We start from the raw sequence: 22,687 nt of genomic DNA, 5'->3' as shown, positions 1-22,687 counted from the left end.
CTTACATTTATGGAAGACCTGACTTTTTGCACTTTTAAGACAATTCAGAATCTTTTTAGTTTATATTTACAATTATTGAATTATAATTACACAAGATTTACTTTATCATCAAAATTTTTATATTTGTAGAGTTTTTATTCAGGTAACTTGACATTTAAGAATAATTGATGTTCCATAATTAATCAATATCGGATTGAACTGAAATGATTCGAATAGAATTGGGAAAAATTCAAATCGAATCGAACTGATCTCTTGTCAATCAAAATCGTACTGATTGAGGAAATTAGAATCGATACCCAGCCCTACGGTAGATTAAATATTATTATTGTTATTATTATTATTATTATACAGAAAGACTGGCGATCCGCTACTAAGTTCTTAAAGGGAAGCACAGTATGGGCCTGAAAAAAAAAACTGCATATAGCACTACAATAATTACATCCATACAACAAATTCTATCTTGATTGGTCTTAAATTTTGATGATTCACATGACTACAACCATAATAGCGTTGCAGTGTCAGGAGTGTCAGTACATCCTTGGGATGTTCTGCTTTCCGGTACAAAATGTTCACATGGGAAACAATTGATAAATATTAGCATTGTTATTAGAAAGGTTTTGCTACACTGATGTTTAGATCGCGGCAGCCATGTTCGAGTTCAAGCACATAAAGTCACTTGCATTTTGTGAAACATTTGAGTATACACAATTCAGAAAGTGCTCCACGATGGCAAAAAAAGAGGTTTGTGAAGCAATGCCACACACTGAGTGTTGCTCCGAGGCACGCCACAAATGTTAAGAAGAGGCCGTAATTGTGGAAGGTAGACACGCAGGGAGATAGAAAACATGCCTGGGCGGCATGAATCTCCGCATATTTGTGGGTTTTTGCATTTGCACATTTGCCAAGTTTTTCAGCTGCTTAAGTTTGCCTTAAAGTCCGCTAGCTTAATGCTAACACATCATTGGAAATTATTGGACAAACAAAACTGGCATTTATGTCACGGAAGCAAGGCTATTTTAGTTAACGAAAACTAACAAAATAAAACTAAAATTCAAAAAACATTTTCCTTAACAAAATGAAATAAAATCGAAAATGCTTGACTTTTGGCTCCAATGGATCTGCTCACCTGCTTTCATATTCAAATAAGCTGAAATCCAATGCTAGGTAAGAAATGATGTTACTTTTTTTCATTTTGCCATGGTGTTTATTAAATATTGCACACAAATAGTACACATTTTTTTAAACAAAAACTAATACTGAAACTAACTAAAACTAAGCATTTTTTAAATAACTAAAACTAACAGAACTGCCCTGAAAACTAATTAAAATTAAATTTAAAAAAAACTCAAAATGAAATTAAAACTAACTAAAATGAAAATTCTAACACTATAACAACCCTGCACGGCATTTATAAACCATTAAACAACTCGTATTTGAACACAAACAGTAACAACTAATGCTTTTAGAACATACATACATACAACTCATAAGTGTATATTCTTTATCTTCTGCATAGAACAACTAATATTACGGCGGCATCGTGATTTTTGTGTGGCTGAAACGGATCATTGTCATTTCCATTCATTCCAATGAGCAAAGATGATTTGAGATATGAATGGAATGAATTTAACTCATAAATCAAGTATAGTTGAGCTTGGTGGAGCTTTATTTTGTAATGGAGAGGGTGCTTTGCAGCCATCTTGAGGCATCTATAGGCAATTTTGCCTTTTTTGTGAGAGTGTGCCTCATTCTTTCTCTCTCACACCTGAAAAACTTGGCAACTGTACCTTTCTGGTGCTTGTTTTTCCCCCCCACCTCGGCTGGCAATAGACGCCACTGTTTTCCTTATTCATTCTGCTTTTCCACAGCTCATTATTAGCATCATTTAACATTTCCTCCGCAGCCATAAATATATAGTCCTCTCTCCCTGGCTGTATGGTTCCACCATGCAGACCAGGAAGTTTGCATTCACTGGCTTTGAACAGGCCCAGTGGTGCAGGAGCAACAGTGCGTCACACAGGTGGCAGGGAAATTATAGTGTACGCATGCAGGACGCGTATTTTTGAAGGCAAAGTCGGCTCGGGCTGCTGCCAACAACTGCAAAATCTATACTTGGGTGTAAAGGTTTCGGATAAAATTTTACCAGCCTCTATGTTTAATGATCTGAAGCGATACAATAATGGTACCGTATATATTGTACAATAGAGCTCTTTTAGAGTCTTTTACTTAATAATAGAACTTGTTTCATGTGAACGAAACCCACCGGTTAAATACTTCAATCTGTCTATGGTTCCAGTACAAAAAAAACCCCCTGTAAAACTGCTTTGCATTCAACCACATGGCATGCGTACTTAGCGTAAACACACGACGGCGACTTCCTGATTGCAAATGGCCTCCGAGATGAAGACGAGGACAGGACGCACCGTAAGGGCTAACAAATGTGCTGCAGCTCCCAAAAAAAAGCTTGGCGAGGAGCTGCCATTCTGCTGCCATGCTCCCAAGTCGTCGCTGGTGTCTGCGCTTCATCCTCTCTGCTCTCATGTTTTACAACAGGGCCGCACTGCTGCGCCACAAATCTCCCGTCTGGTGCCATTTTGGACAGTCGGTTGCTAAATAAAAACCGACCATAAAAAAACATTAAGATTCAGGTCAGACCAATCTGCATTGCTAATCGAGCAATTCATCGCATGGCTTCAATGGTTAACTCAAGATTAATAGCAAATTTTATATCAGTTCTAAATGTACAAATTAAATATACATGAATCTATTTCCCCCTAAGTTTTCATTATTGTTAGCATAAAAAAAGGACAAAAGGTTAAACTAATAGAAATATGGCTGCATCTTTTAAACGTTGATACAGTAATTTCAAAATAATTCATGAAATTAAGTTAAAATTAAAAAGATGTACTGTACTGTAAAAGAAACAAGTGTGATATTGATTTGTGTTTAGGTCATTTTTCTACCACTAGATGGCATAACTGCATTTGTAAGACGGTGACGGCTCAGTGCATTTTGCTTTTCATATTAAGAGCTATCTCATCTTTAACATGAAGTAACTTGTGAAATTCTGCAAATTTTTTAAAATTGTAAAATACAACTTAACCCCAGCCTCCACAAATATGTACATCATTATTAAATTTATTACCGCTAAATTTTGACACGGACGTGTCTGCTGCGCTGCGACTGGAATTTTCCCAGTACAGGCTTTCCAAGTAAGGGGCGGTCCTTAATCGCACGTTTTTACATATTTTTGTTCCCCTTTTGTTGTTCGCTCCTTTTCGACACACGGTGAGATTATGGAAATTTTCAGATACAATCAATAAATTAGAAAGAAAAAAATGCACTTACAATGTGATGCTGAATTGATGGGTCATCAACACAGAACTGGAAAAGAAGCCCTGCCATTAATGACGTTATAGCTGAGACATTAATACAAGGCTGCGTTGAATATTTCTGCCTGATGGGATGTCAGTCAACCTCTCCAAAGTAATTTCTGCTTTGATTTTCATGTAAACTATATTTATGGTCTTTGCTTTGCCTGGCAATCATCTTCTGCAAACGATCGCGCCACAAACCAAAGTTATGCCTTCGTCAATACTGGAGTCAATATTGGATCAAAGGATGATTAATGTCAGATGTGGATCAATGTAAATAAATCATTATAAAAAAATGGTACAGTTTTATGCGACTTATCTGATGGCATAAATGGTGCTGCTGCGATTAATAGCAAATAGATGGGAAAAAATAAATACACGGGGGGGGGAATTTGACTTTAAAAATGCATCTCATTTGAATAGTGTGTATCTGGTGCAAATGGAAGAGCAATTCCACCAAGCAGGCAAAATAATCACTGTATAAATATGTTTTGCGTTACACACCATCTTGTGTGATGGACTATTATTGGCGTGTCGAATTTCTCCACAGACACTACAGCACTAAAATTAGAAACAGCCAAGCCTTAAAAAAAATAAAATCAAATCTACATTAATCGAAAGGGATAAGATATTCTATCCAAACAGCCAACTGTGAGGATTATTCATACGTAGAGATGAGGAAAAAGGCTGTGTTTGCGGGTTTACCGTCACAGCTCTTCATTCATGCTTAGCTGTTATAAGACAGCATCGTGAGTCAGATACAGCGTTGTTCAATCAAATGGATAGGAAATTGTCACATTCATCTTTGCCAAACTGTCTCTGGTTGAATCCTGTGCTGTGAATTATGATTGGAATAGATTAGCATGGTAATGTCCTCAATGTAGCCGACGGTGCGACATTGAGAAGAAATGGGCAAAAGTATTGGGACAACTCTGATTCACAATCATGTGCTCGAGAAATCATCAATCTTGTTTGTGCCTTTTTGTTACAGATTGAAAACTCCACAATGGCCACAAGAACATAAAGAGCTCAGACTATTCTGAAGAGTCATGGTGTGCACTGTGCTATTGAAAGAAACTAAAACATACAGTGTCGAGAAGGCACCTTTCGAACCTGAGAAGGTTGGAGCACTTTGATCATGAAGTGGGAAAAATGCTCGTTAAGACATGCTCAAGGTCTTACCGACAGTTACTGAATTAATTCAAAAGCTTGTGCAATCAAACATTAAAGGATTCCATCATTTGTGCCCAAGAAATTTTCAACTTTTTTAAAAACATGATGATGTAAAATAACACAATATGTGAATGTCAATTTATTTTTAGTACATTAAAAAAAAAAGTTTTTCCAATGTCCACTTTGTGTGAAAATGTTTAGTGATGAGCTGTGATTTATTTTATTATTATATTTTAAAAATATTTTAAATAAAACTGCACCAGATATTTTAACGTCTTGGCTCATAAAAGGTGGGGAAACACTGACTTACATTACAGTTACAGAAAGCGAAAGATTGCATTTTCAAATTTGAGCTTAACACATAAAAGACATACTTGAAGGACCAATCTTGAGTAAAACTGCCACAATGATTTTAGTACAACATTAAAGTACTCACCACAAAAACAGCTTTTAAACGCAATCTTTAGACACGTTTGTTTGAACGATATCATTGATATTATCACACTTACCATATTTCCCACCGCCCCTGAAGGCATCAAGTAAACTAGCAAGCGAACTTGAACAAGCTTAGCTATTTTGCCGTGATAAAATTGAACACCGTCGAAGAAATACTGACATAATCTTATAAAACATCCAATGTGTTTTTTTTATGCAGGCCAATATAGATATTAGTATAACATTGTATTTAGAGTTGTGAGTGAGAAGAGTTAATTAGGAAAAGTGCTGAAAATGGCCGCTATTAGCTACAATAGCATCTCTGAGCTTCATCCCAAATTGATTTACCCTGTAAGTAAAACAAACAAACGTTCTTTTGACAGAATTATTTCATCTTCTAGGCACGTAGTGGCTATTTTATTTCTAGTATGGTGTGAAGTTGATGTACACTAAAGTTTGAGGCTGAGTTGCTTGATTCATAATATTATAACTCCTGTATCCTTTCCAGAAAGTGGTTGGCATAATCATAGGAAAAACTGATATTAAGAGCTTCCCTGACAGAAAAAGTATGTATCCAATTTATTCTTTTTTTTTTATTAGAAGTCCACTCAAATTGTGAAATAATCTTTGCCTTCGTGTCTTGTCCCCCAGCGCTCTCTACTGGAGAATATTTATAACACAGGTTGAGGGTTCTTTTTCATTTACTGTCTATATGTGAATTTTAGATGCCGGCGTGGACAAATTCACTTTTGGCTTCACCATTAAGGATTCTCCTGACTTCTTTATCAATGTGTCAGCCTGGGGAAATGACGGCTACATCAACGGGATGTCCAACAATTTTAGTATCGGTGATGTTGGTAAGGCCTCTTAAAAAAAAAAGTCTAAACATCCAAAAAACTAATCATTATTATTGTTATGTCTCCAGTCACTATTGAAAACGCTTTGGTGACCACCAAAGATCCAGAGAAGGATGAAAAATTCTGCCCTACTACACCAAGGTATCAAAAACTCATGTTACGTAATTTACAATGTCCAAGTTTCTCTCGTTGTCAGTCCCTACAGGCTGATGCTGGCTGAGGGTCATTCCCAAGTGCGTCTTTGTGTGGACATGGACACCAATGACGGCTTGCTACCGCTGCTTCACATGCCAGTCAAAGACTCCAGGGACTTTTACCCGCTAGGAGACGTCGTGGCTAACGGGAAGAGTCTGCACGGCTCATTCATAAACATACTCGCCTCTGTGAAGGCGGTAGGTTCTCAATTTTTACACTTGCACAATATAATAAGGATGAACCTAACAAGACATTCTCTTTTTAATGTCTCATTTTCAGGTTGGCGAGATGAAACTGTTCAAGAAATCCGATGGGCGCCAGGGTCAGAGGATGGAAGTGAAACTTTTTGATCAGTTGGTCTCTTCCTTCCCACTCATTTGGTGTGCCTCTTGCTCGTCAATTTCATGTTGTTTTGTTTACATCCGATTGCCGGCCTTTCCGGACGAACTTCCTGACCTCTGATTAATTCACAGTTGGGACAGAGAAGCCATTCAGCTCGTTCAGACTTTAGCGCCCAAAGGGACTGGTAGGAATGAATCTCTAGTTGAATGTTTTTACTACCTGTCACGTCCTATTAACGTTCCCTTACTAAAAAGACACTTGAGATGAGACACTGTGTTATTTTTGAGTTAACGTACGCATGTTTTGACTTGATTCCTCATTCCAAGTGATCTTCATAGCGGATACGAAGATTAACTTTGACAGCTTCCGCAACGGGATGACCGCAACAGTCAACGCCAAAACCATTATCACTGTCAATCCCGGTAAGCGTTCACCAAAAAAGTCACAATTAAACAAGAAAAATGTTTAAAAAAAAAAAAAGAAAGAAATAAAAGGCATGCTCTTTGTCAATCATCATTTGTTGTCAGATACGCGAGAGGCCGGCCTGCTGTGCAGATATGCGGCCGAGATGTTGCAATCGGGCGCTCTGGATCAAGATGACAAGCCAGAGGACGTGCTCGGTAAAGACTTGACTGACTCTTGGGATTATTAGAAGAAAATCTTCTGTATTTTAAGGTGAAATGTTGCGGGGTAGTTGCTAGCACAATGGGATCAATTTGAATGTGTGGTTGTAACTAGCAGTACTTGCAGTTTTTTGTTAGAAAAAAAATATATATATATCTCAAATCTGGCAGAATGCATTGTAGTTAGGGCTGCTGGATTATGGGAAAAAATAATCATCATGATTATTAAAACGATTTTTTTTTTTGGTACAAAATAAGAAGATGTTTAAGCATTTAAAAATATTAAGACCACTTAAAAAAAATTTTAAACACTATGCAAGTTCCTTCTGGGCCAAACAGAATTTATAGTAATATATAATTATTTATTTATGTTGGCAAAAACTTGAAGCTGGAGTGCAGCTTGCGCACTGTGCAGAAGGATGATCGTTTATTTTTTGGTACAAAACAAGAAAATGTTTACACGTTTAAAAATATTAAGACCAATTTAAAAAAATAGAAACACTAAAATGATGTTAGTTATTTTTTGGACCAAACAGAATGTATAAATATTTATATATATATATATATATATTTATTTATTTATTTATGTTGGCAAAAACCTGATGTTGTAGTGTGCAGTAGGACGATTTTTTGGTACAAAACAAGAAAATGTTTCAACATAAAAAATATATATATATATATATATATATTAAGACAAATACAAATATTTGAAACACTATAATTATGCATGTTCTTTTTGGATGAAACTAAATATATTAAATTAGTTATTTTAACATTTAAAAAAAAAAGTGCAAAAAGAAAATAATATGAATTTTTTTTACGATTATGCTTATTTTGTCATTGTGGAGTGTAATAATTGAAATTGTATTTGAATTTCGATTACTTGCACAGCCCTAACTGTCGTTTTTTTTTAATTTTTTTATAATCATCCCAAAATGACTGATGTTTATGACCAAACAGTGGAGTCGATCACTGCCGTGTACACGATTGGTCAACTGAAGGAAAAAGGCCAGGAAACTCAAGAGGCGTCCTACGGCATCACGTACAGTTTCATCACCAAGCTCGATCTGGACTCTTCCGTTTCCAAAGTCGTCAGCACTCGCTGGTATGCCGACCCGGGCGCACGCGACGAGTTACTTGTCGGAAAAAACCGTCACATTTTGTTGTCTTGTGTCTCAGCGCCAAGTGTAAGTTCCAGGTGACTGAGGGCGTGCAGTATTGCACCAATCAGTTGTGTCCAGGGAGGGGTCAAGTCTTCTCATCCAACACTGGCTTCGACCTGCTGGTGGATCTCACAGACCACACGGGCACTCTGCACGCCTGCTCCCTTAGAAGCCCAGCGGCCGAGGCCATGCTGGGATGCACTGTTCGTATTACAAACAGAACTGCGACTCGTTGAAAATCTCAGTCAAAATATTGTTGCTTTTCTTTTGGCTGCAGACCGAGCAGTTGGATCGTTTGTCCAACAACGAGCGCACTGCAATGAAGTGGAAGTTTCTTCTGGAGAGATGCAAAATATATGTGAAGGTGCGGTAGCCATTCATTTTCCACTTCAAGGATTCATTGCACATTATAAATGTTTTGTTTTTCTGTTTTAGATCCTGCCCTCCACTAAGACAAAGAGTGGGGTCCGGGCTGTGGTTCTGGCCTGCTCACTGGCCGACCCGGGTGAGGCGAAGCAGCACATGGCAACCCTGCTCAAAGGGGACTGAGGAACTCACCTAAACCACACGAGTTGGAGTGTTCATCTGCTCCAAGCCTTACAAAGAAGCGTTTGTGTTTAGATTGTTCTTATTCATTCTGTTCTTCAACACTGTTTTGTATTTGAATTTTTTGAATTGTTACATCTTCTACTGTTCAATAAAGTTGCAAATTCAACAAATTTGGTATTTTAAATCTTAACAGGACTCAATGCTAGTATCTTAGGTATTATGAGCTATATTAAGATGTAAACATTTGTGAGACGGGGTAAGAATGCTAAAACAATATTGCCATGAGCAGAAGTGTACAATGTTGTGTAAAAGACAAATAAACAAGCAAGCTTTTATATAACTCAGCTTCTCAACGCCATTTTAAATATATATTTTCACTGTGTTCATATTTATGTGGCAGTTTTGTTCAATTCATCTCGAATTTACAATATTTTTGCGATCATAACACGAGTCAGCAGATGGCGGTAATAAACGCTAGCAAAACGGAACCTTTGTTCGTTAGTATGTGTTGCTCTGGGGGCGATTTAGAAAGAGGTACGCTTTTATTGTTGCACCAAAAGCAAAGGTAATCCAAACTTTACTTTGACATGCTTGGACTAAAAGTCGCTCCTTACAATGTACTATATCAGGTTTACAAATCGGACATATGTTGTTTGCTATGACATGGCGCTAAGCTAACGTTAGCTGCTTTGTCATTTTGATGCCAACGGCAACGTCTTCGTGTTTTGTTGCATGATAATTGAACATTGACATGTATTGGTGTACTATACTCACTTTGTCAGTGGCGGTCAGAAGACAAGCATGAACGTGAACCAGGGGACCGTGGGCAGCGACCCGGTCATTTTGGCCACGGCCGGTTATGACCACACAGTCCGCTTTTGGCAGGCCCACAGCGGGATCTGCACCCGGACAGTCCAGCACCAGGACTCTGTATCCTTAAATTGGTTATCACACTTCCGGTTGAACAAGATGCATTACTGTGGTTATTTGTATCTCCTTTTTATTGTACTTTTATGTTCAGCAATTGTTCTTCATTTCTTTAATATTTTTTTGTTGCCAGCAAGTGAATTCACTTGAAGTAACACCTGACAGGAGTATGATTGCAGCTGCAGGTTGGTAACTTTTAAAAACGACTTGTTATATGGGTATGTCGTGAATAAAACATGATCTTCCCTTTCTAAGGTTATCAGCATATCCGCATGTACGATCTGAACTCCAACAATCCCAACCCAGTGATTAACTATGACGGCGTTAGCAAAAACATCACCTCTGTGGGCTTCCACGAAGATGGACGCTGGATGTACACAGGAGGAGAAGATTGCATGGCTCGAATCTGGGACTTGAGGTACTCCATTTCCAGATAACGAAACTGTAAGGAGAGTCTGTCTCTAATTTAAGATAATAGAGTATAACGAGAGACGTAATTGCAGTAAATGTTTGTGTAAAAATGGTCAGAATGAAAATAAGAAAATAAAAGAATGTATCAAACAGATCACGCAATCTACAGTGTCAGAGAATCTTCCAGGTCAACGCGCCCATCAACTGTGTGTGCCTGCATCCGAACCAGGTGCGATGTTGACCTTTGCTGCAGTCAAACACAATATGTATTGATATTGCTTTTGGTCAACGTTAAATGCATGTTTTCAGGCAGAGCTAATTGTCGGGGACCAGAGCGGAGTGATTCATATTTGGGATCTGAAAACAGACCACAATGAGCAGCTCATTCCCGAGCCAGAGGTGTCGGTCAACGCGGTTCACATCGATCCTGATGCCAGTTACATGGCAGCGGTCAACAGCTCGGTGGGTTACTCAACATATTTGTTTTTGTATTTCAAAATCTCTACGGATGTGGAATAAGCAGTGCACGTGGAACTTTTAATTCATCAGGGTAACTGTTATGTGTGGAACCTGGCTGGAGGTATGGGAGACGAGGTGACGCAGCTTATTCCCAAAACCAAAATCCCCGCTCACAAACGCTACTCTCTACGCTGCAAGTTTAGCCCTGATTCCACGTGAGTCTTGAACCCACAACCTCCCCTATTGAATCATCAAATAAGTGTCGCCGACGCGGATGACGCTGTTGTCGTCATCATCAGTCTGCTGGCCACCTGCTCAGCGGATCAGACCTGCAAGATCTGGAGGACATCCAATTTCTCTCTGATGACTGAGCTGAGCATCAAGAGCAACAATCCCGGGGAGACATCTAGAGGCTGGATGTGGGACTGCGCCTTCTCCGGGGACTCGCAGTACATTGTCACGGGTGCATGAGCTTTTAATAATTATGAACTGAACCTGTTTTCTGATTGTATTGCGAATATTGTAAATGTTAATTGAATTGCGTGGTTTCTTCGCAGCTTCCTCTGACAACTTGGCTCGTCTGTGGTGTGTGGAAACCGGCGAGATCAAGAGAGAATACAGCGGCCATCAGAAGGCTGTGGTGTGTCTGGCCTTTAATGACAGTGTGCTGAGCTGAGGATGAAGATGAAGATGATGATGATGATAAGGACTGAGTAACATAGAAAAAGAACTCCAGTTACAGATAACAATATCCCTCTTTGGGGTTTGTGATTTTTTTTTTCCCTCACCATCACCTTTATTGAGTAAAAAGTGACATTTCATGATACACTTTGAAGTTACGGCTTTATATGTTGAGGGTAGTAGTAGTATTTATGTACTCTATTCAATCACTGTACGAGAGGTACACGTTCAAGTAATATTGTAAAGTTAAAACTTTTTTTTTTTTTTACAATAAAATATTCTATGCTCCGCTAGCGTAAAGACGGTATTCTGATTAATATTGTTTGTGAAATATGACTTAAGCAACAAAATCCACCCCTTTTTTTATCCATGTCGGGGGGGTGGCCATTTTGTCACTTGCCGTCAACTGAAAATGACATCACAGTTGCTCATGTAACGACCAATCATGGCTCACCTGTTAGCTTGTAAATGTCACATGCTCAAACTAAAAAAAATAAACAAACAGGTGAGCCATGATTGGTCGTTAGCTGAGCAACTGCGATGCCATTTTTAGTTGATGGCAAGTGACAAAATGGCCGCCCTTGGGATAAATAAAAATGAATGGATTTTGCTGCTTACGTTATTATCCAACAAACTCTTAATCAGAATGCCATGTTCAGACTATTGGAGGCGCATAGAACAGTTTGTAAAGACAATTTTTGACTTGACTTCCTCTTTAAATGGATGTCTCAAGTTTAATTAATTCATTTATTGTAATAAATTAATTTTGTGTTTTGATGGAAAATAAATTTGAAGTCACATTCCAGAGTTGTGGTCCTTCATTGAGTGGCAAGAAGAGCCCAATGTTTTCCTTCTTTTTTATTTTTTTTAATTGACCAACACTGACATTACAATGGTTATCGGTACAAATGTGGAGCAGATGTCACCAGGGAGGCTTCTAAGCATGAATTGGGGTAATTCTCTCAAATGTACTGACAGCATTGGCCTACAAAAAAAAAAAGTCTTCCTCCTAATCTTTTGTGGAGATGATCGGTAGAGATACGAGAGAGTCACTCTGGTAGGTAGTAAAAACAAACAGACACACAGATGTTATTAGGAAAGCATATGTCTATGCAGAAATAGACTAGCCTCTGTTTGCCCGGCCCTAAGAAAAACAGAAAAGCAAAACTTGTAAAACAACTCGAAAATGCTACCAGTATTCAGATATGTGTCATTTCTGTTCTGCACATGTTACCTTCAGCCCTCTTGGTCCAGTGTATGGACCTATCCTGACACAGAAGCTTCAGAGGCTCCTCCAAGGTGGAGACATCTGTCTGACTTGCAGACAAGACCCCCAAGTACTCCGTGTGCCTCTGGGTCTCGTTCACGAGCAGCTGGAACTGACTCTGCTGGAGACAAAACAAGAACGTGAGCATAATATTAAAACTAACACGATCATATGAGCTCTATCTTGAAATGAAGAAATGCAGAAAAATACTCTGCTCAAATTGCCAAATGACGACTAACTGCAAGTCAAGGCGGGCAGTATTTCACTCCAAAGGAGAAGTCTTAAAATCTAAAAAGCCCCCCACACACAGTGAGGCTATTGTATCTGCTGCAGTCTCCTGTAAGAAGAGCCCGGGCTGCAGGGATCACATGTTCTGAGGAATCCAGCAGGAGAGGGGAGACTTTTAAAGGATCTTCTTCATCCCTCTGTGTGGATTCGGCAGTCATGCAGAACCGCACTTTGAATGCATAAGTATCAAGGCGAAGACATTTTGGGGCAATTCTACACTCTAAAAACAGCTGGGCCAAAAATAACCCAACATTGGGTCAAGAATGGATCAACTCAACTCTTCTAGTTAAACATAAAAAGTTGGGTCAAATTAAATGAATAACCCCAAAACTGGGTTATTTCTGATGTATTTAGCCACTAAAGTTGGTTCAAATTCAATTAACACAAACCAAACAATTTTGGGGGTTGTTTTGTGAGTTATTCATTTGACCCAACTTTATGGGTTCGTTGAATACCTCAATTGAATTGGGTCAAAAATGAACAGACTCAACTTTTGAGGTATGTATCCCCAAATGTTGGGTTAAATTAAATTAATAACCCATAAATAAACCCAATTTTTGGTTTGTTTGTTTTTAAATGGGTTGGTTCATTTTTTTAATCAAATCAATTGGGCTATTCAACTAACCCAAAAAGGTTGGGTCAAATGGACAACCCACAAAACAACCCAAAAACCGTGTTATTTTGTGGGTTATTTATTTGACCCAGCTTTCTGATGTATTTAGCCACAAAAGTTGGGTCAAATGAAATTAATAACCCAATTTGTGGGTTTTGTGAGTTATCCATTTGACCCAACCTTTTTGGGTTAGTTGAATAGCCCAATTGATTTGATTAAAAAAATGAACCAACCCAACTTTTGAGGTGTTTATCCCCAAATGTTGGGTTAAATTAAATCAATAACCCACAAATAAACCAAATTTTTGGGTTAATTTCGTGTGCTATTTATTTGACCTTGGGTTGGTTTGTGGGTTTTTCATATGACCCAATATTTTGGGTTAACTGAACAACCCAAAATGTTGAGTCGGTCCATTTTTAACCCAAATGTTTTTAGAGTGTATGCTTGCTACCTTGTGTACCGATGCTTGAAGAACTGATTGCACGTTCTCGTAGTCTGATGCCTCCATGGTCCAAACGAAGCAGCTCTCCTGATGGACTGGCTGGTAACATATCAAGCCCTAAAATTGAAGAGAATTTGATCACTTTGCCTCCATTGGAGCTCGTTAATGACTATGTTGAGGACGTACATGTTTAATGTCAAAGAGCACAGTGGATGTTTGATTCGCCCCCGTGGTCACAGAAAAGGTCACTCGGTTGTTTTGCCGGTCTACGACTGCAGACTGGTTGAGAAGCAGGACCCCAGTCGGGTCTGGAGCGGTGAATCGGACAGCCTGTGAGGGCTAACAGAAAAGATGAGGGTGGTGATAAAAAAAAAAATGGAGAAATATGATAGGCCAAACCTGCAAGTGTTGATAAGGAAGTCCAAGGTGTCCAGTCAAACCCAGAGCCAGGAGGATCAGGAGCAGGGAAGCTGAGAAGCTTATACAGAGGGCTTTTTTGGGGATGTGGTGAGAATCCGAGGAGCCGCTCTTCTGAAGAGACACAGCAGAATCGCTGATTCAAGTTCGATATGAAGAAGCAGAAAAATCCTGCTTACCGTGCAGCATCCTCCTTCCAGAGTGCCTTCCGGAAGATTCCAACACCTCAGCATCCTGTGTCCCATCATGGCTCCTCACGCGGTCTGCTCCCTTCTCCAACGCCAGCAATTCGGCGCTGCGCTCATGACAAATGCTCGTCCCGGATCCGATTCACCTGGCTGCTTTCTCTCCTCATCCCGAGAGACCTCCCACTTCCCGCCCCTCCTCATCTTCAATTCTCAAATCACCTGAACTTTTACCAAAGAGATTGTTTTCATGCCTTTGACCTATAAGGAGAACCGATTACATTTTGGTGTTCCTTCCTGCAATCTTTTTGGACTCCACACACACACACACACACTTGGCAGCCCGACCTCAGTCCAGACAATAGACAAAGGCATAAAAGCAGCCACGGCAATGGAAGGCATCTCTCAGCATGTGAGCGGTAATATGCAACTCTTAAGTACTTCCCCCAGATGAAAGCACAAGGTGACTTTACAAAAACAAAAGCTAACTAACATGAGGCCACATGGAGTCGACGTTAAGAGATTGTTTTAATCATCAGCAGTGCGTGTTGTGTCGATGTTCCACAGGGTTACATTTTAGGACCACTGGTGTTATTGTATATTACTGATTTTTACACCACGTACAACACTTTGAACGCAACAGTTGAGAATGTCAACATTGAGAACATTAGCGTAATACCCGAAGCACCCAAGTCCTTTTACTCTGCTTGTTGTCAAATTTGTTGTTTTTCCGAAAATGTTCAAATATGACCTATAGGCAACTATTAGGCTAACAAAATGCACATGTAATTTGTATTTTGCTGCTTGTTATTCGTTCTGTCTGTTTGAAAACTGTTGCAAACATGACTCAATTCCACAATGGAGCTCACTTTCTTCCTTTAATTGCACTGTTGGTTGCCAAAACTAAGGTATTGCATCACAAAGATACACTTAAAATACACTGTATGTAAATGGCTGTAGAATTTACAGAAAATAACTGGTCAAAAAAGATCGATTACAGCATATTACTGTAGTTTTTTTATACTGTATATAAATTAGTTATGTACTGTAATCCTTAGTTTATATAGACTAAAACATTTTTTTTTTTTTTTTTTTACAGCTTTCAGTGACTGCAGAATTTACACTGGGCAAAAAAAAACAAAAAACACTTGCCAGGTAATTATTGTAAAATCTCAGTTAATTACTGTAAAAATCGATTACAGCATATTACTGTAATTTTTATTTTATATAACGTACAGTTACTGTAATCTTAGTTTATATACAGTAAAGAATGTTTAAAAAAAAATACAGCACACTACTGTAATTTTTTACTGTATATAGATAAGTTTCTTAGATTTAATCCTTAGTTTATATGCAGTACAAAAATTACAGTAATATGCTGTAATCGATTTTTACAGTAATTAACAGATTTTACAATATTTCTTTTCTAAAAAAATAAATAAATTACAATTACTGTAATCCTTAGTTTATATATACAGTAAAAATGTTTTAAAAAATAAATACAAATACAGTAATATGCTGGGAATAGATTTTTACAGTAATTAATTGAGATTTAATTGTGGCATATACCCCCACAGAGGAGGTGGGACTTCCGACTTTCACACATCAGCTTTGTTTCCGGTTCCGGTTCGCGACGTGTGGGCCGCGTCCCAGCTTCCGTCTTTGTGCCCCTCGGTTGCGCGTACCGGTCGACGGGTGCGAGTGTATTGTGTCTGTCTCAGTTGTCCGAAGCATTTTAGAGAGATGTGACGCTCTGCGCGCTCCCGCAGATGGCCGCACCCCCGCGCCTGCGCGGTTGGGGGCGCAGGGGTGGGGGTGCGAGTGTTGGCCAGCAGTGGCCGGAAACGGCGCTGATGTGTGAGACCCGGAAGTCCGTGGCATCTACCTCATTAGCTGGCAACTTATTTTGCCCACTTATTCACATTCTTAAATTCTACAGTCAATTGTTTACAGTGTACACATTTATCTCAACATACTGTGTGGTGCTTGTCTGTATTCTTGACACTGAGATTATATGACATTACAATACTTTAAAAAAATACACTCATTTGTAACTGTTGAAAATAAATCAGCACAAGTTTAGCATACCATAATTTGATGCAATAGCCCAGAACGCTTTCAACAATACTCCTTTAAATATAACATATACATTTGTGTAGAGCTCGGAATCAAATTAATAACTACCTAAGAGTTACTGTATCTTGCTAAAATAAATTAGTTAGCATTTCCTTTAATAATCTGATTTGATGCGAAGGCACAAGCTTGTTTTCAGTGGTTCAAATAGCACCTGTAAATGAACGATTCATCAATGCTTGGTTGTGACATTATCATAAAAGATGATAAATCATTAATATAATAACCTTAACAACCGGAAGAAGATGGACCCTAGGTAACCCCAAGAAGAATCCTTACAGTCTCATCCCTGCAGGGCAGGGAGCAGGTCAGCAATGCTCTCCACGTAATAATCCGGCACCATCCCCCGCCTCTCCGGGCAGCCGCTCTTCTGATTGGCCTCGGCTTCAGCTGCCGTACTGACCCCGGTGAGGGTGAGGAGAGTCTTGAGGCCGCAGTTGGAACCCAGCAGGATGTCCGTGTCCAGCCGGTCGCCCACCATCAGGCAGCGGCCGGGCTCGACGCCGAACTTTGAGGCCACGCAATCGAACATGAAGTGGCTGGGCTTGCCCACCGTCGCCGCCTGCCGCTGGGCTGCCGTCTCGACCGCTTGCAGGAGACAGCCTGTACCTGAGGAGACATCAAATGAGGTGATTTGGTGGAACGCCAGTTGTTCTTTGATACAAAAATGCCACAAGATGGCGCCAAAGTATTACTTTGTTATATTAAAAGTTTCAGAACCACTGGGCAAAAATGTGCACCCCGATTTCCTCCTTACCTGGGACGGCCGTGCCCCCCTCCAAAGGCAGCCTGGTGTCTCTGTTGGTGCCCACAAACAAACAGTCCGTCCGGGTGAGGTACTGCAAGGCTCTGTTCAGCTTCATGTAGCTGAAATGCTCATCAAACCCGACCAGCACCGCCTTCACACCCGGTTCCAGGGGCACGTTGGCCCAGTCTGTCTGCTTTCCGAAGACGTGGTCAGGTCCCAGTCCGGTCTGCTGGATGCCAACCGCCTCCAGCTCCTGCTTCATTGCGTTGCTGCCGATCAGGTAAACTTTGCCCTGAAGCTTGCACACCGTCTTCAGGTACATGGCGGAGCAGTACGCCGTCCCAAACACCGCCTCCTCGGTCGCCTCGAAGCCCAGGGTGGACATTTTATCCACGTACATCTTTCTCGTCTTGGTGCTGTTGTTAGTTACAAAAAAGACGTTCTTCCCGCGTTCCTTGAGCAGCTTGATGACTTGAGGCGCACCGGGGATGGCCTGGTCCCCCCTCCAGATGACGCCGTCGCAGTCAAACAGGACGCTGTCCACAGAATCCAGCAGTTGCTTCGCCAACCCGACGCTTAGTCGTACGCATTTGGACCCGGCCATGAGGAGACAAGATGAGCCCAAGTGTTAAAAATAAACAGGCTATATTTGTAGTTGCGCAAACGACGAGTGCTCGCTTTCCGGACCAGGAAATGTCTCTCGCGCACTACACACAATGGGTTACAACTCTGATGCAAGTTATAACATGCCCGCAAGTCAGACTTAATGGAATAAAAAGAGTTTACTTGTATAAAACAGCAATTGCATCAAACCTGACCTTCTAGTGAGAGATGTTCTGACTGTAGTTACGAGTTACTTCCGCACCGGCTTAAAGAGACAGGCCCCACGGAAGCCACGCCCACATCCGGTCAGGTGTCCGTTACCACATCAGCCTACAATTTCATTTTTGGGGGAAAATCAATGCTTTTCAGCTTCGAGACATTTACTCATGAGGCGGTAATTTATTACTTTAATATTAATAAATACGCTGAGTAGTAATTAACGACTGTATTGAACTAATTGCAAAATGTTCAGTTTTGTAAATATCACTAAACAGCACTGATCATATTGTTGCAATAGACTCAAAATTGAAGTTTAATATTCAATACCTGTATTTAATGACGAAGTAGATCAACTATTTAAAGGTTATGTAGTTGAATGTATGATGTAAGATTATAACTGGTGCGATTTTTTTGTTTGTCTATACCGTAGTGTACACGCCCTGCAATTATGAGGTTAGCAGTCTGACCCTAACTGATACGCGTGTAGAAAATAAATGAATTTGTGCTCAGTATTTCTTAGCATTATGTAGAGAAAATACTTTTTTTGTTTCCATACTGTTTTCAAGCTATAGATTCTGTTAGTTTGAAAACTTGCACAAATATCCCAGTATTGCACATATTATGTAAAGGCAGCACAAATCTTAACATTGCACCATTATTATGCAAAGTACTCTATATTGGGTGTTGTGGCAACATACTTGTACATAAATAACACAATGCAAAAATTTTAATTACAAATGCAATCCATTTCATAATAAAAACAAATGCAAAAAAATTAAGGCATACTCATCCAATTAAGGCAATATATTAGAAAAATGTTTTACAGAGAAATCCCCTCACACATTACAAAAAAAATCCCTTAAAAAAATAAATAAGAGTAATTATTGGTTCAATGCCGTAACAATCAGAAAGGAATCCAGTGTTTGTTCTTTTTAGGGGCATTTTCCCATCTGTGTGGGTAACTTTTTTTCCAGAACTCATAGTTGATTGTATGTCACAGTGACAATCTTCTAACTGTTTTTTTTCCCAACAGGTTGTCGAGGAAAAAATACCTCTCCCAAATTCCGCAGTAACCCTCGGCTGTAGTAGTTTCTTTTGGCGTCGTGAGATGACGTGCAAGAGAAATGGTCGGCTGAGGAAATGGGTTGGCAGTGTTGACAAGCAAAGCCGCGATTTCTGTACCACTCATTGGATGTCTGATTGATGAGCGCTAAGAATAAATGGAACAGCGTGTAACCGGCTAACAGCAAGAAGACAAAGACGACGAAGCCCAGCATGAAGACAATTCGGGGGAAGGTCATGAACAGATGCTGCAAAGGAAAAAAAAGGTTCAACATTTCAAGATTAAATAAGGCCATTGAGTGAGATTACATTTTGTTACACTGTAAAATACAGCTTTTTTTTTTTTTTTACAGTGTATATTTACCGCTTTTACCTGTATGATAAATTGCGGCCCAGCTTGCTGCTGCTGGCCGTAATCGTCAATGTACATTGCCCACAGGAGCCCCGTCTGCAGCACGATATCAAGCAGCATGTCGGCGGTCAGGACGGCGATGGTGGCCGCCATAGCGCACACGCTCAACAAATAGAGCAGGAAGTAACGGATGTTGTAAGCGCCGATGCAGTTGTTGACCCAGATGCAATGGTGGTCGAAACGCTGGACGCACCTGTTGCACACCCCTGAAATGCAAAGACAGAAAAGAAAGAACGGAATCTAAGTCATGGATGCAAACAATCAGAAATGATAAGATCCAAACACAGTCCACGATAAACCCACGGGGGAGAGAATAACTTGCACAACGGACAACAAAGAACTCACTGCAGTGCTTGGAGCGGGCAGGTTTGATAAGATGACATGTTGGGCAAGAGATGCCCGGGAAAAACAGCCTCTTGTCGTATTGATACATATGCAACTGCCTGGCGTGTTTTTTCTTTGTCACAGTGCCTGTGAGATGGTTTCAAAAGCAAAAAGGGTTGAGAGGGAGATGAACAAATAACAACCAGAACATGTAGTCAGCAAAAAGATACCTGGATCAATTTTAATGCAACGGTAGAATAAGACAGTCTTGACTGTAAGTAGGATGTAAGGCACACACAGGGTGAGTAGAGAGGTGCCCATCTCGAGGCAATAACCAAAAACCTCATAGGTGAACTCCGCATATACGGCCCCCTCCAACAGGACGTGCAAATAGATGAAAAAGTTGTTCCTGCAGCAACAAAGACCATCAAGCTTTGTAAAGGGAGTTTTTTTTGTGGGGGGGGGGGGGGGTCTTTAATGTGAAATTATAAAGTGAATCCATGTACAAACCTTTGATGAAACAATCTGTGAGAGGCCCACTGTAAACAACGCTTGAGCCATTTTGGAGTAAGTGGTACAATTACCTGTGAGGGAGAAATAAGAAATAATAATCATTTCATACGTACCACACCAGCACTCCTCCAGAGTCAGTTTATTAAAAATATAAATAGATTCCATATATCTTACCTTTGATGCAGTGTCGAATATGTAAATTAATGTACTTTGTTGCTGCCCCGAATATTTGCAGACTAAGATGATGCATGTGAGCATCACCACTACGTAGACGGCAAATAAAGTGAGGAAATCCATGTCTCACATGAGTAAACAACCGGTGTTCGCTGAATAACCTCACCACTATCAAATGTTTGCAATCGTTTTGTTTAAACGTGAACAATAAAAGTTGTACAAAAGTCCAAATGTCCGTCACCTAAACTACTAAATTGGACATGTTAACGTCACATTTTACAATTGTATTTCCTTCTAAACACAAGCAGAGTTATTTGAAATATCTCTCACAGTAAAGAGCAGTAAAGTTGTGTAGGTAACGACGTGGTTGGTATCCGTTTCACGTTGCTACTTCCTGTAAACATTGCTACTTCCGTAGCATCCGTGGCTAGCTAACAGACGATGGGCGGAGCTAAGTGCAGTTGCTCATATGAAAATGACGACTCATCTTAAAACGTATTATTTACCGGTATGAGTTTAATATTGTGTGTAAATAATAATAATAATAATATATTTTATCGTCAAGTTAAAAAATGTAAACAATTAGAAACGAAGCAAAATCTATTTACAATGTAAGCAACGTGCCATATACTCAACTTTCAACATCTATTCGGTCGTCTTTTATCCTTTCCCCCCATGAATTTAAGTAAAATGTACTAATATAAAATGTATTCATATGCAAACAAAACCTTTATGGAATCATTAATCACAAGTTATCCGTCTACAGTAAACAACAGTAACAGTAAAACAAACAATGTAAAAATTCCAAATATAAGATTAAAACACAGCAAAGTTGTGTATAACACAAGAACCAAAACAACATTTTAAAATATATGTATCCAAACAAAGTACATGTGCGAATGAAATCCAATCACAATAAGTATAATAATCTGTTATAATTTTTTTTCAAAAATCAAAGATTCCTTATTCCTGTGGTTTTAATCTTCATCTTATATTTTCTCAACTGCCAGCCTAAACAGGAAGTACTTTTTAGTCACAATATGATCTATTGTTTTCCTATATCTCTGTCATTGACATCCACTGTGAAATAAGGCTACAATGCATCACAAGACACCTGCTGGATCTGGTTGCTGACTGGTCCCGGCACTCATATTACAGGTCATGTTTCTGGAAAAAAAAAAAAGAAGAGTCATGTCCATTGATGCTGTCGAAAAAGGTACGAGATGCATGCTTTTTGAAACATTACTTTGCATCTTTTCTTTTACTTGTAAAAATGTCCACCTGATAAACTGATATAATGTTCATCTAAAGCTAAATTGCCTGTTATAGCTCGATAGACGGATTGGTTGTCCGGTAATGTGATCATCATCCAAGTTGCGTAATATTGAAAAAACAAACAAAAAAAAAGTTATTATTCTCATTATAATCCCTCAATAGTGAAATTGAACTCAGACCGTGCTTTGTGTTGTACACCACACAGACGACCAGCAAATCAGAGTGAAAGGGGCAAACAAGCTCTTGAGGGTCGGTGCCTTGCTCAAGGGCCTAACAGATGAGCTTGCGCCTCAAATAAGCAAACGGAAACCAAGCTCTGCGTAAAAGCAATAAAATATGTGGGAGGTGGAGGTAGGGCTACAGATTCGACACATAATCCATCTAATCCTGCAGTCTTAAATCTTAAAAGGCCCCTGCTGCTTCTCAATGGGACGAGCATTTCGACGTGCACACATACGCGAGGACGGCTGCCGTTCCAATTAGTCCTCATCATCAGGCTTCCTTCCTTACATCAACCCAGAGTGATTCTGGGCCAGGAGCAGTCCCTCGGAGAGCCACCTAGCCAAAAGAAGAGGAGGCGGAAAAAGACACAATGGTGTATTTTTAGAAAAATGAGGCCTCACAATACCCTTTTTGGAGAGTGAATTATTAAGACAGCGAAGTGCGCGGGTGCAAGCGTCCCAGTTTTCTGATTAACACTGCGAGCATCTTGGCCCTGGGATGAATCAGGGATGAGACGCAGGAGCAACTCGGCTTGCTTTTCATGCTCATTTGGATGTTTGCGCTCCATTTGTGGGACTTTAGGTCAAGGGAGGGGGGATCA

The 22,687-nt window shown here is 39.8% G+C and overlaps 5 protein-coding genes across 5 annotated transcripts; 2 read left to right on the top strand and 3 right to left on the bottom strand.

The window, feature by feature from the left end:
* Positions 1-5,078: 5,078 nt before the first annotated feature.
* On the top strand, positions 5,079-8,881 carry meiob (meiosis specific with OB-fold). The gene is made up of 13 exons (XM_086064574.1): positions 5,079-5,333; positions 5,491-5,548; positions 5,708-5,839; positions 5,908-5,980; positions 6,036-6,231; positions 6,314-6,414; positions 6,508-6,560; positions 6,703-6,798; positions 6,904-6,996; positions 7,960-8,104; positions 8,179-8,365; positions 8,440-8,526; positions 8,598-8,881. The coding sequence occupies exons 1-13, from the start codon at positions 5,277-5,279 to the stop codon at positions 8,709-8,711; spliced, it is 1,392 nt and encodes a 463-aa protein (XP_085920700.1). The 5' UTR covers positions 5,079-5,276; the 3' UTR covers positions 8,712-8,881.
* A 333-nt stretch (positions 8,882-9,214) lies between these two features.
* On the top strand, positions 9,215-11,994 carry mlst8 (MTOR associated protein, LST8 homolog (S. cerevisiae)). Its single transcript, XM_086064495.1, has 9 exons — positions 9,215-9,276; positions 9,494-9,641; positions 9,772-9,823; positions 9,894-10,056; positions 10,203-10,278; positions 10,359-10,511; positions 10,599-10,723; positions 10,808-10,971; positions 11,066-11,994. Exons 1-9 carry the CDS (start codon positions 9,215-9,217, stop codon positions 11,182-11,184), a joined length of 1,062 nt encoding a protein of 353 aa, XP_085920621.1. The 3' UTR covers positions 11,185-11,994.
* Positions 11,965-14,553, bottom strand: bricd5 (BRICHOS domain containing 5). The gene is made up of 6 exons (XM_086064496.1): positions 14,396-14,553; positions 14,199-14,330; positions 13,986-14,138; positions 13,809-13,916; positions 12,424-12,577; positions 11,965-12,333 (listed from the first exon to the last, which is right to left on the bottom strand). Exons 1-6 carry the CDS (start codon positions 14,462-14,464, stop codon positions 12,239-12,241), a joined length of 711 nt encoding a protein of 236 aa, XP_085920622.1. The 5' UTR covers positions 14,465-14,553; the 3' UTR covers positions 11,965-12,238.
* Positions 14,554-14,916: 363 nt separating this feature from the next.
* pgp (phosphoglycolate phosphatase) lies at positions 14,917-18,155 on the bottom strand. The gene is made up of 2 exons (XM_086064521.1): positions 17,292-18,155; positions 14,917-17,143 (listed from the first exon to the last, which is right to left on the bottom strand). Exons 1-2 carry the CDS (start codon positions 17,884-17,886, stop codon positions 16,818-16,820), a joined length of 921 nt encoding a protein of 306 aa, XP_085920647.1. The 5' UTR covers positions 17,887-18,155; the 3' UTR covers positions 14,917-16,817.
* A 658-nt stretch (positions 18,156-18,813) lies between these two features.
* Positions 18,814-20,985, bottom strand: zdhhc4 (zDHHC palmitoyltransferase 4). The gene is made up of 6 exons (XM_086064561.1): positions 20,590-20,985; positions 20,413-20,486; positions 20,133-20,311; positions 19,924-20,049; positions 19,540-19,784; positions 18,814-19,414 (listed from the first exon to the last, which is right to left on the bottom strand). The coding sequence occupies exons 1-6, from the start codon at positions 20,710-20,712 to the stop codon at positions 19,115-19,117; spliced, it is 1,047 nt and encodes a 348-aa protein (XP_085920687.1). The 5' UTR covers positions 20,713-20,985; the 3' UTR covers positions 18,814-19,114.
* Between the last annotated feature and the right edge of the window lie 1,702 nt (positions 20,986-22,687).

The sequence above is a fragment of the Leptonotus elevatus genome, chromosome 20, assembly GCF_054856555.1.
Source record: "Leptonotus elevatus isolate MCC_2025b chromosome 20, RoL_Lele_1.0, whole genome shotgun sequence".
NCBI lineage: Eukaryota > Metazoa > Chordata > Actinopteri > Syngnathiformes > Syngnathidae > Leptonotus > Leptonotus elevatus.
This window is presented reverse-complemented; position numbering and strand designations above follow the sequence as displayed.

Coding starts and splice junctions, on each gene's coding strand:
- pgp (XM_086064521.1), bottom strand. CDS start 17,886: ATGGCCGGGTCCAAATGCGTACGACTAAGCGTCGGGTTGGCGAAGCAA. Junction 17,144..17,291: donor GGGGGGCACGGCCGTCCCAG/GTAAGGAGGAAA, acceptor ATGTCTCCTCAG/GTACAGGCTGTCTCCTGCAA.
- bricd5 (XM_086064496.1), bottom strand. CDS start 14,464: ATGATGGGACACAGGATGCTGAGGTGTTGGAATCTTCCGGAAGGCACT. Junction 14,139..14,198: donor TTCCTTATCAACACTTGCAG/GTTTGGCCTATC, acceptor CTTTTCTGTTAG/CCCTCACAGGCTGTCCGATT. Junction 12,578..13,808: donor TTCAAGCATCGGTACACAAG/GTAGCAAGCATA, acceptor TTTTGTCTCCAG/CAGAGTCAGTTCCAGCTGCT.
- zdhhc4 (XM_086064561.1), bottom strand. CDS start 20,712: ATGGATTTCCTCACTTTATTTGCCGTCTACGTAGTGGTGATGCTCACA. Junction 20,312..20,412: donor CACAGATTGTTTCATCAAAG/GTTTGTACATGG, acceptor TTGTTGCTGCAG/GAACAACTTTTTCATCTATT. Junction 19,785..19,923: donor TGCCCGCTCCAAGCACTGCA/GTGAGTTCTTTG, acceptor TTTGCATTTCAG/GGGTGTGCAACAGGTGCGTC.
- meiob (XM_086064574.1), top strand. CDS start 5,277: ATGGCCGCTATTAGCTACAATAGCATCTCTGAGCTTCATCCCAAATTG. Junction 5,840..5,907: donor TTTTAGTATCGGTGATGTTG/GTAAGGCCTCTT, acceptor TTATGTCTCCAG/TCACTATTGAAAACGCTTTG. Junction 8,366..8,439: donor AGGCCATGCTGGGATGCACT/GTTCGTATTACA, acceptor TTTTGGCTGCAG/ACCGAGCAGTTGGATCGTTT.
- mlst8 (XM_086064495.1), top strand. CDS start 9,215: ATGTGTTGCTCTGGGGGCGATTTAGAAAGAGGTACGCTTTTATTGTTG. Junction 9,277..9,493: donor TTGTTGCACCAAAAGCAAAG/GTAATCCAAACT, acceptor TCACTTTGTCAG/TGGCGGTCAGAAGACAAGCA. Junction 10,724..10,807: donor AAGTTTAGCCCTGATTCCAC/GTGAGTCTTGAA, acceptor CGTCATCATCAG/TCTGCTGGCCACCTGCTCAG.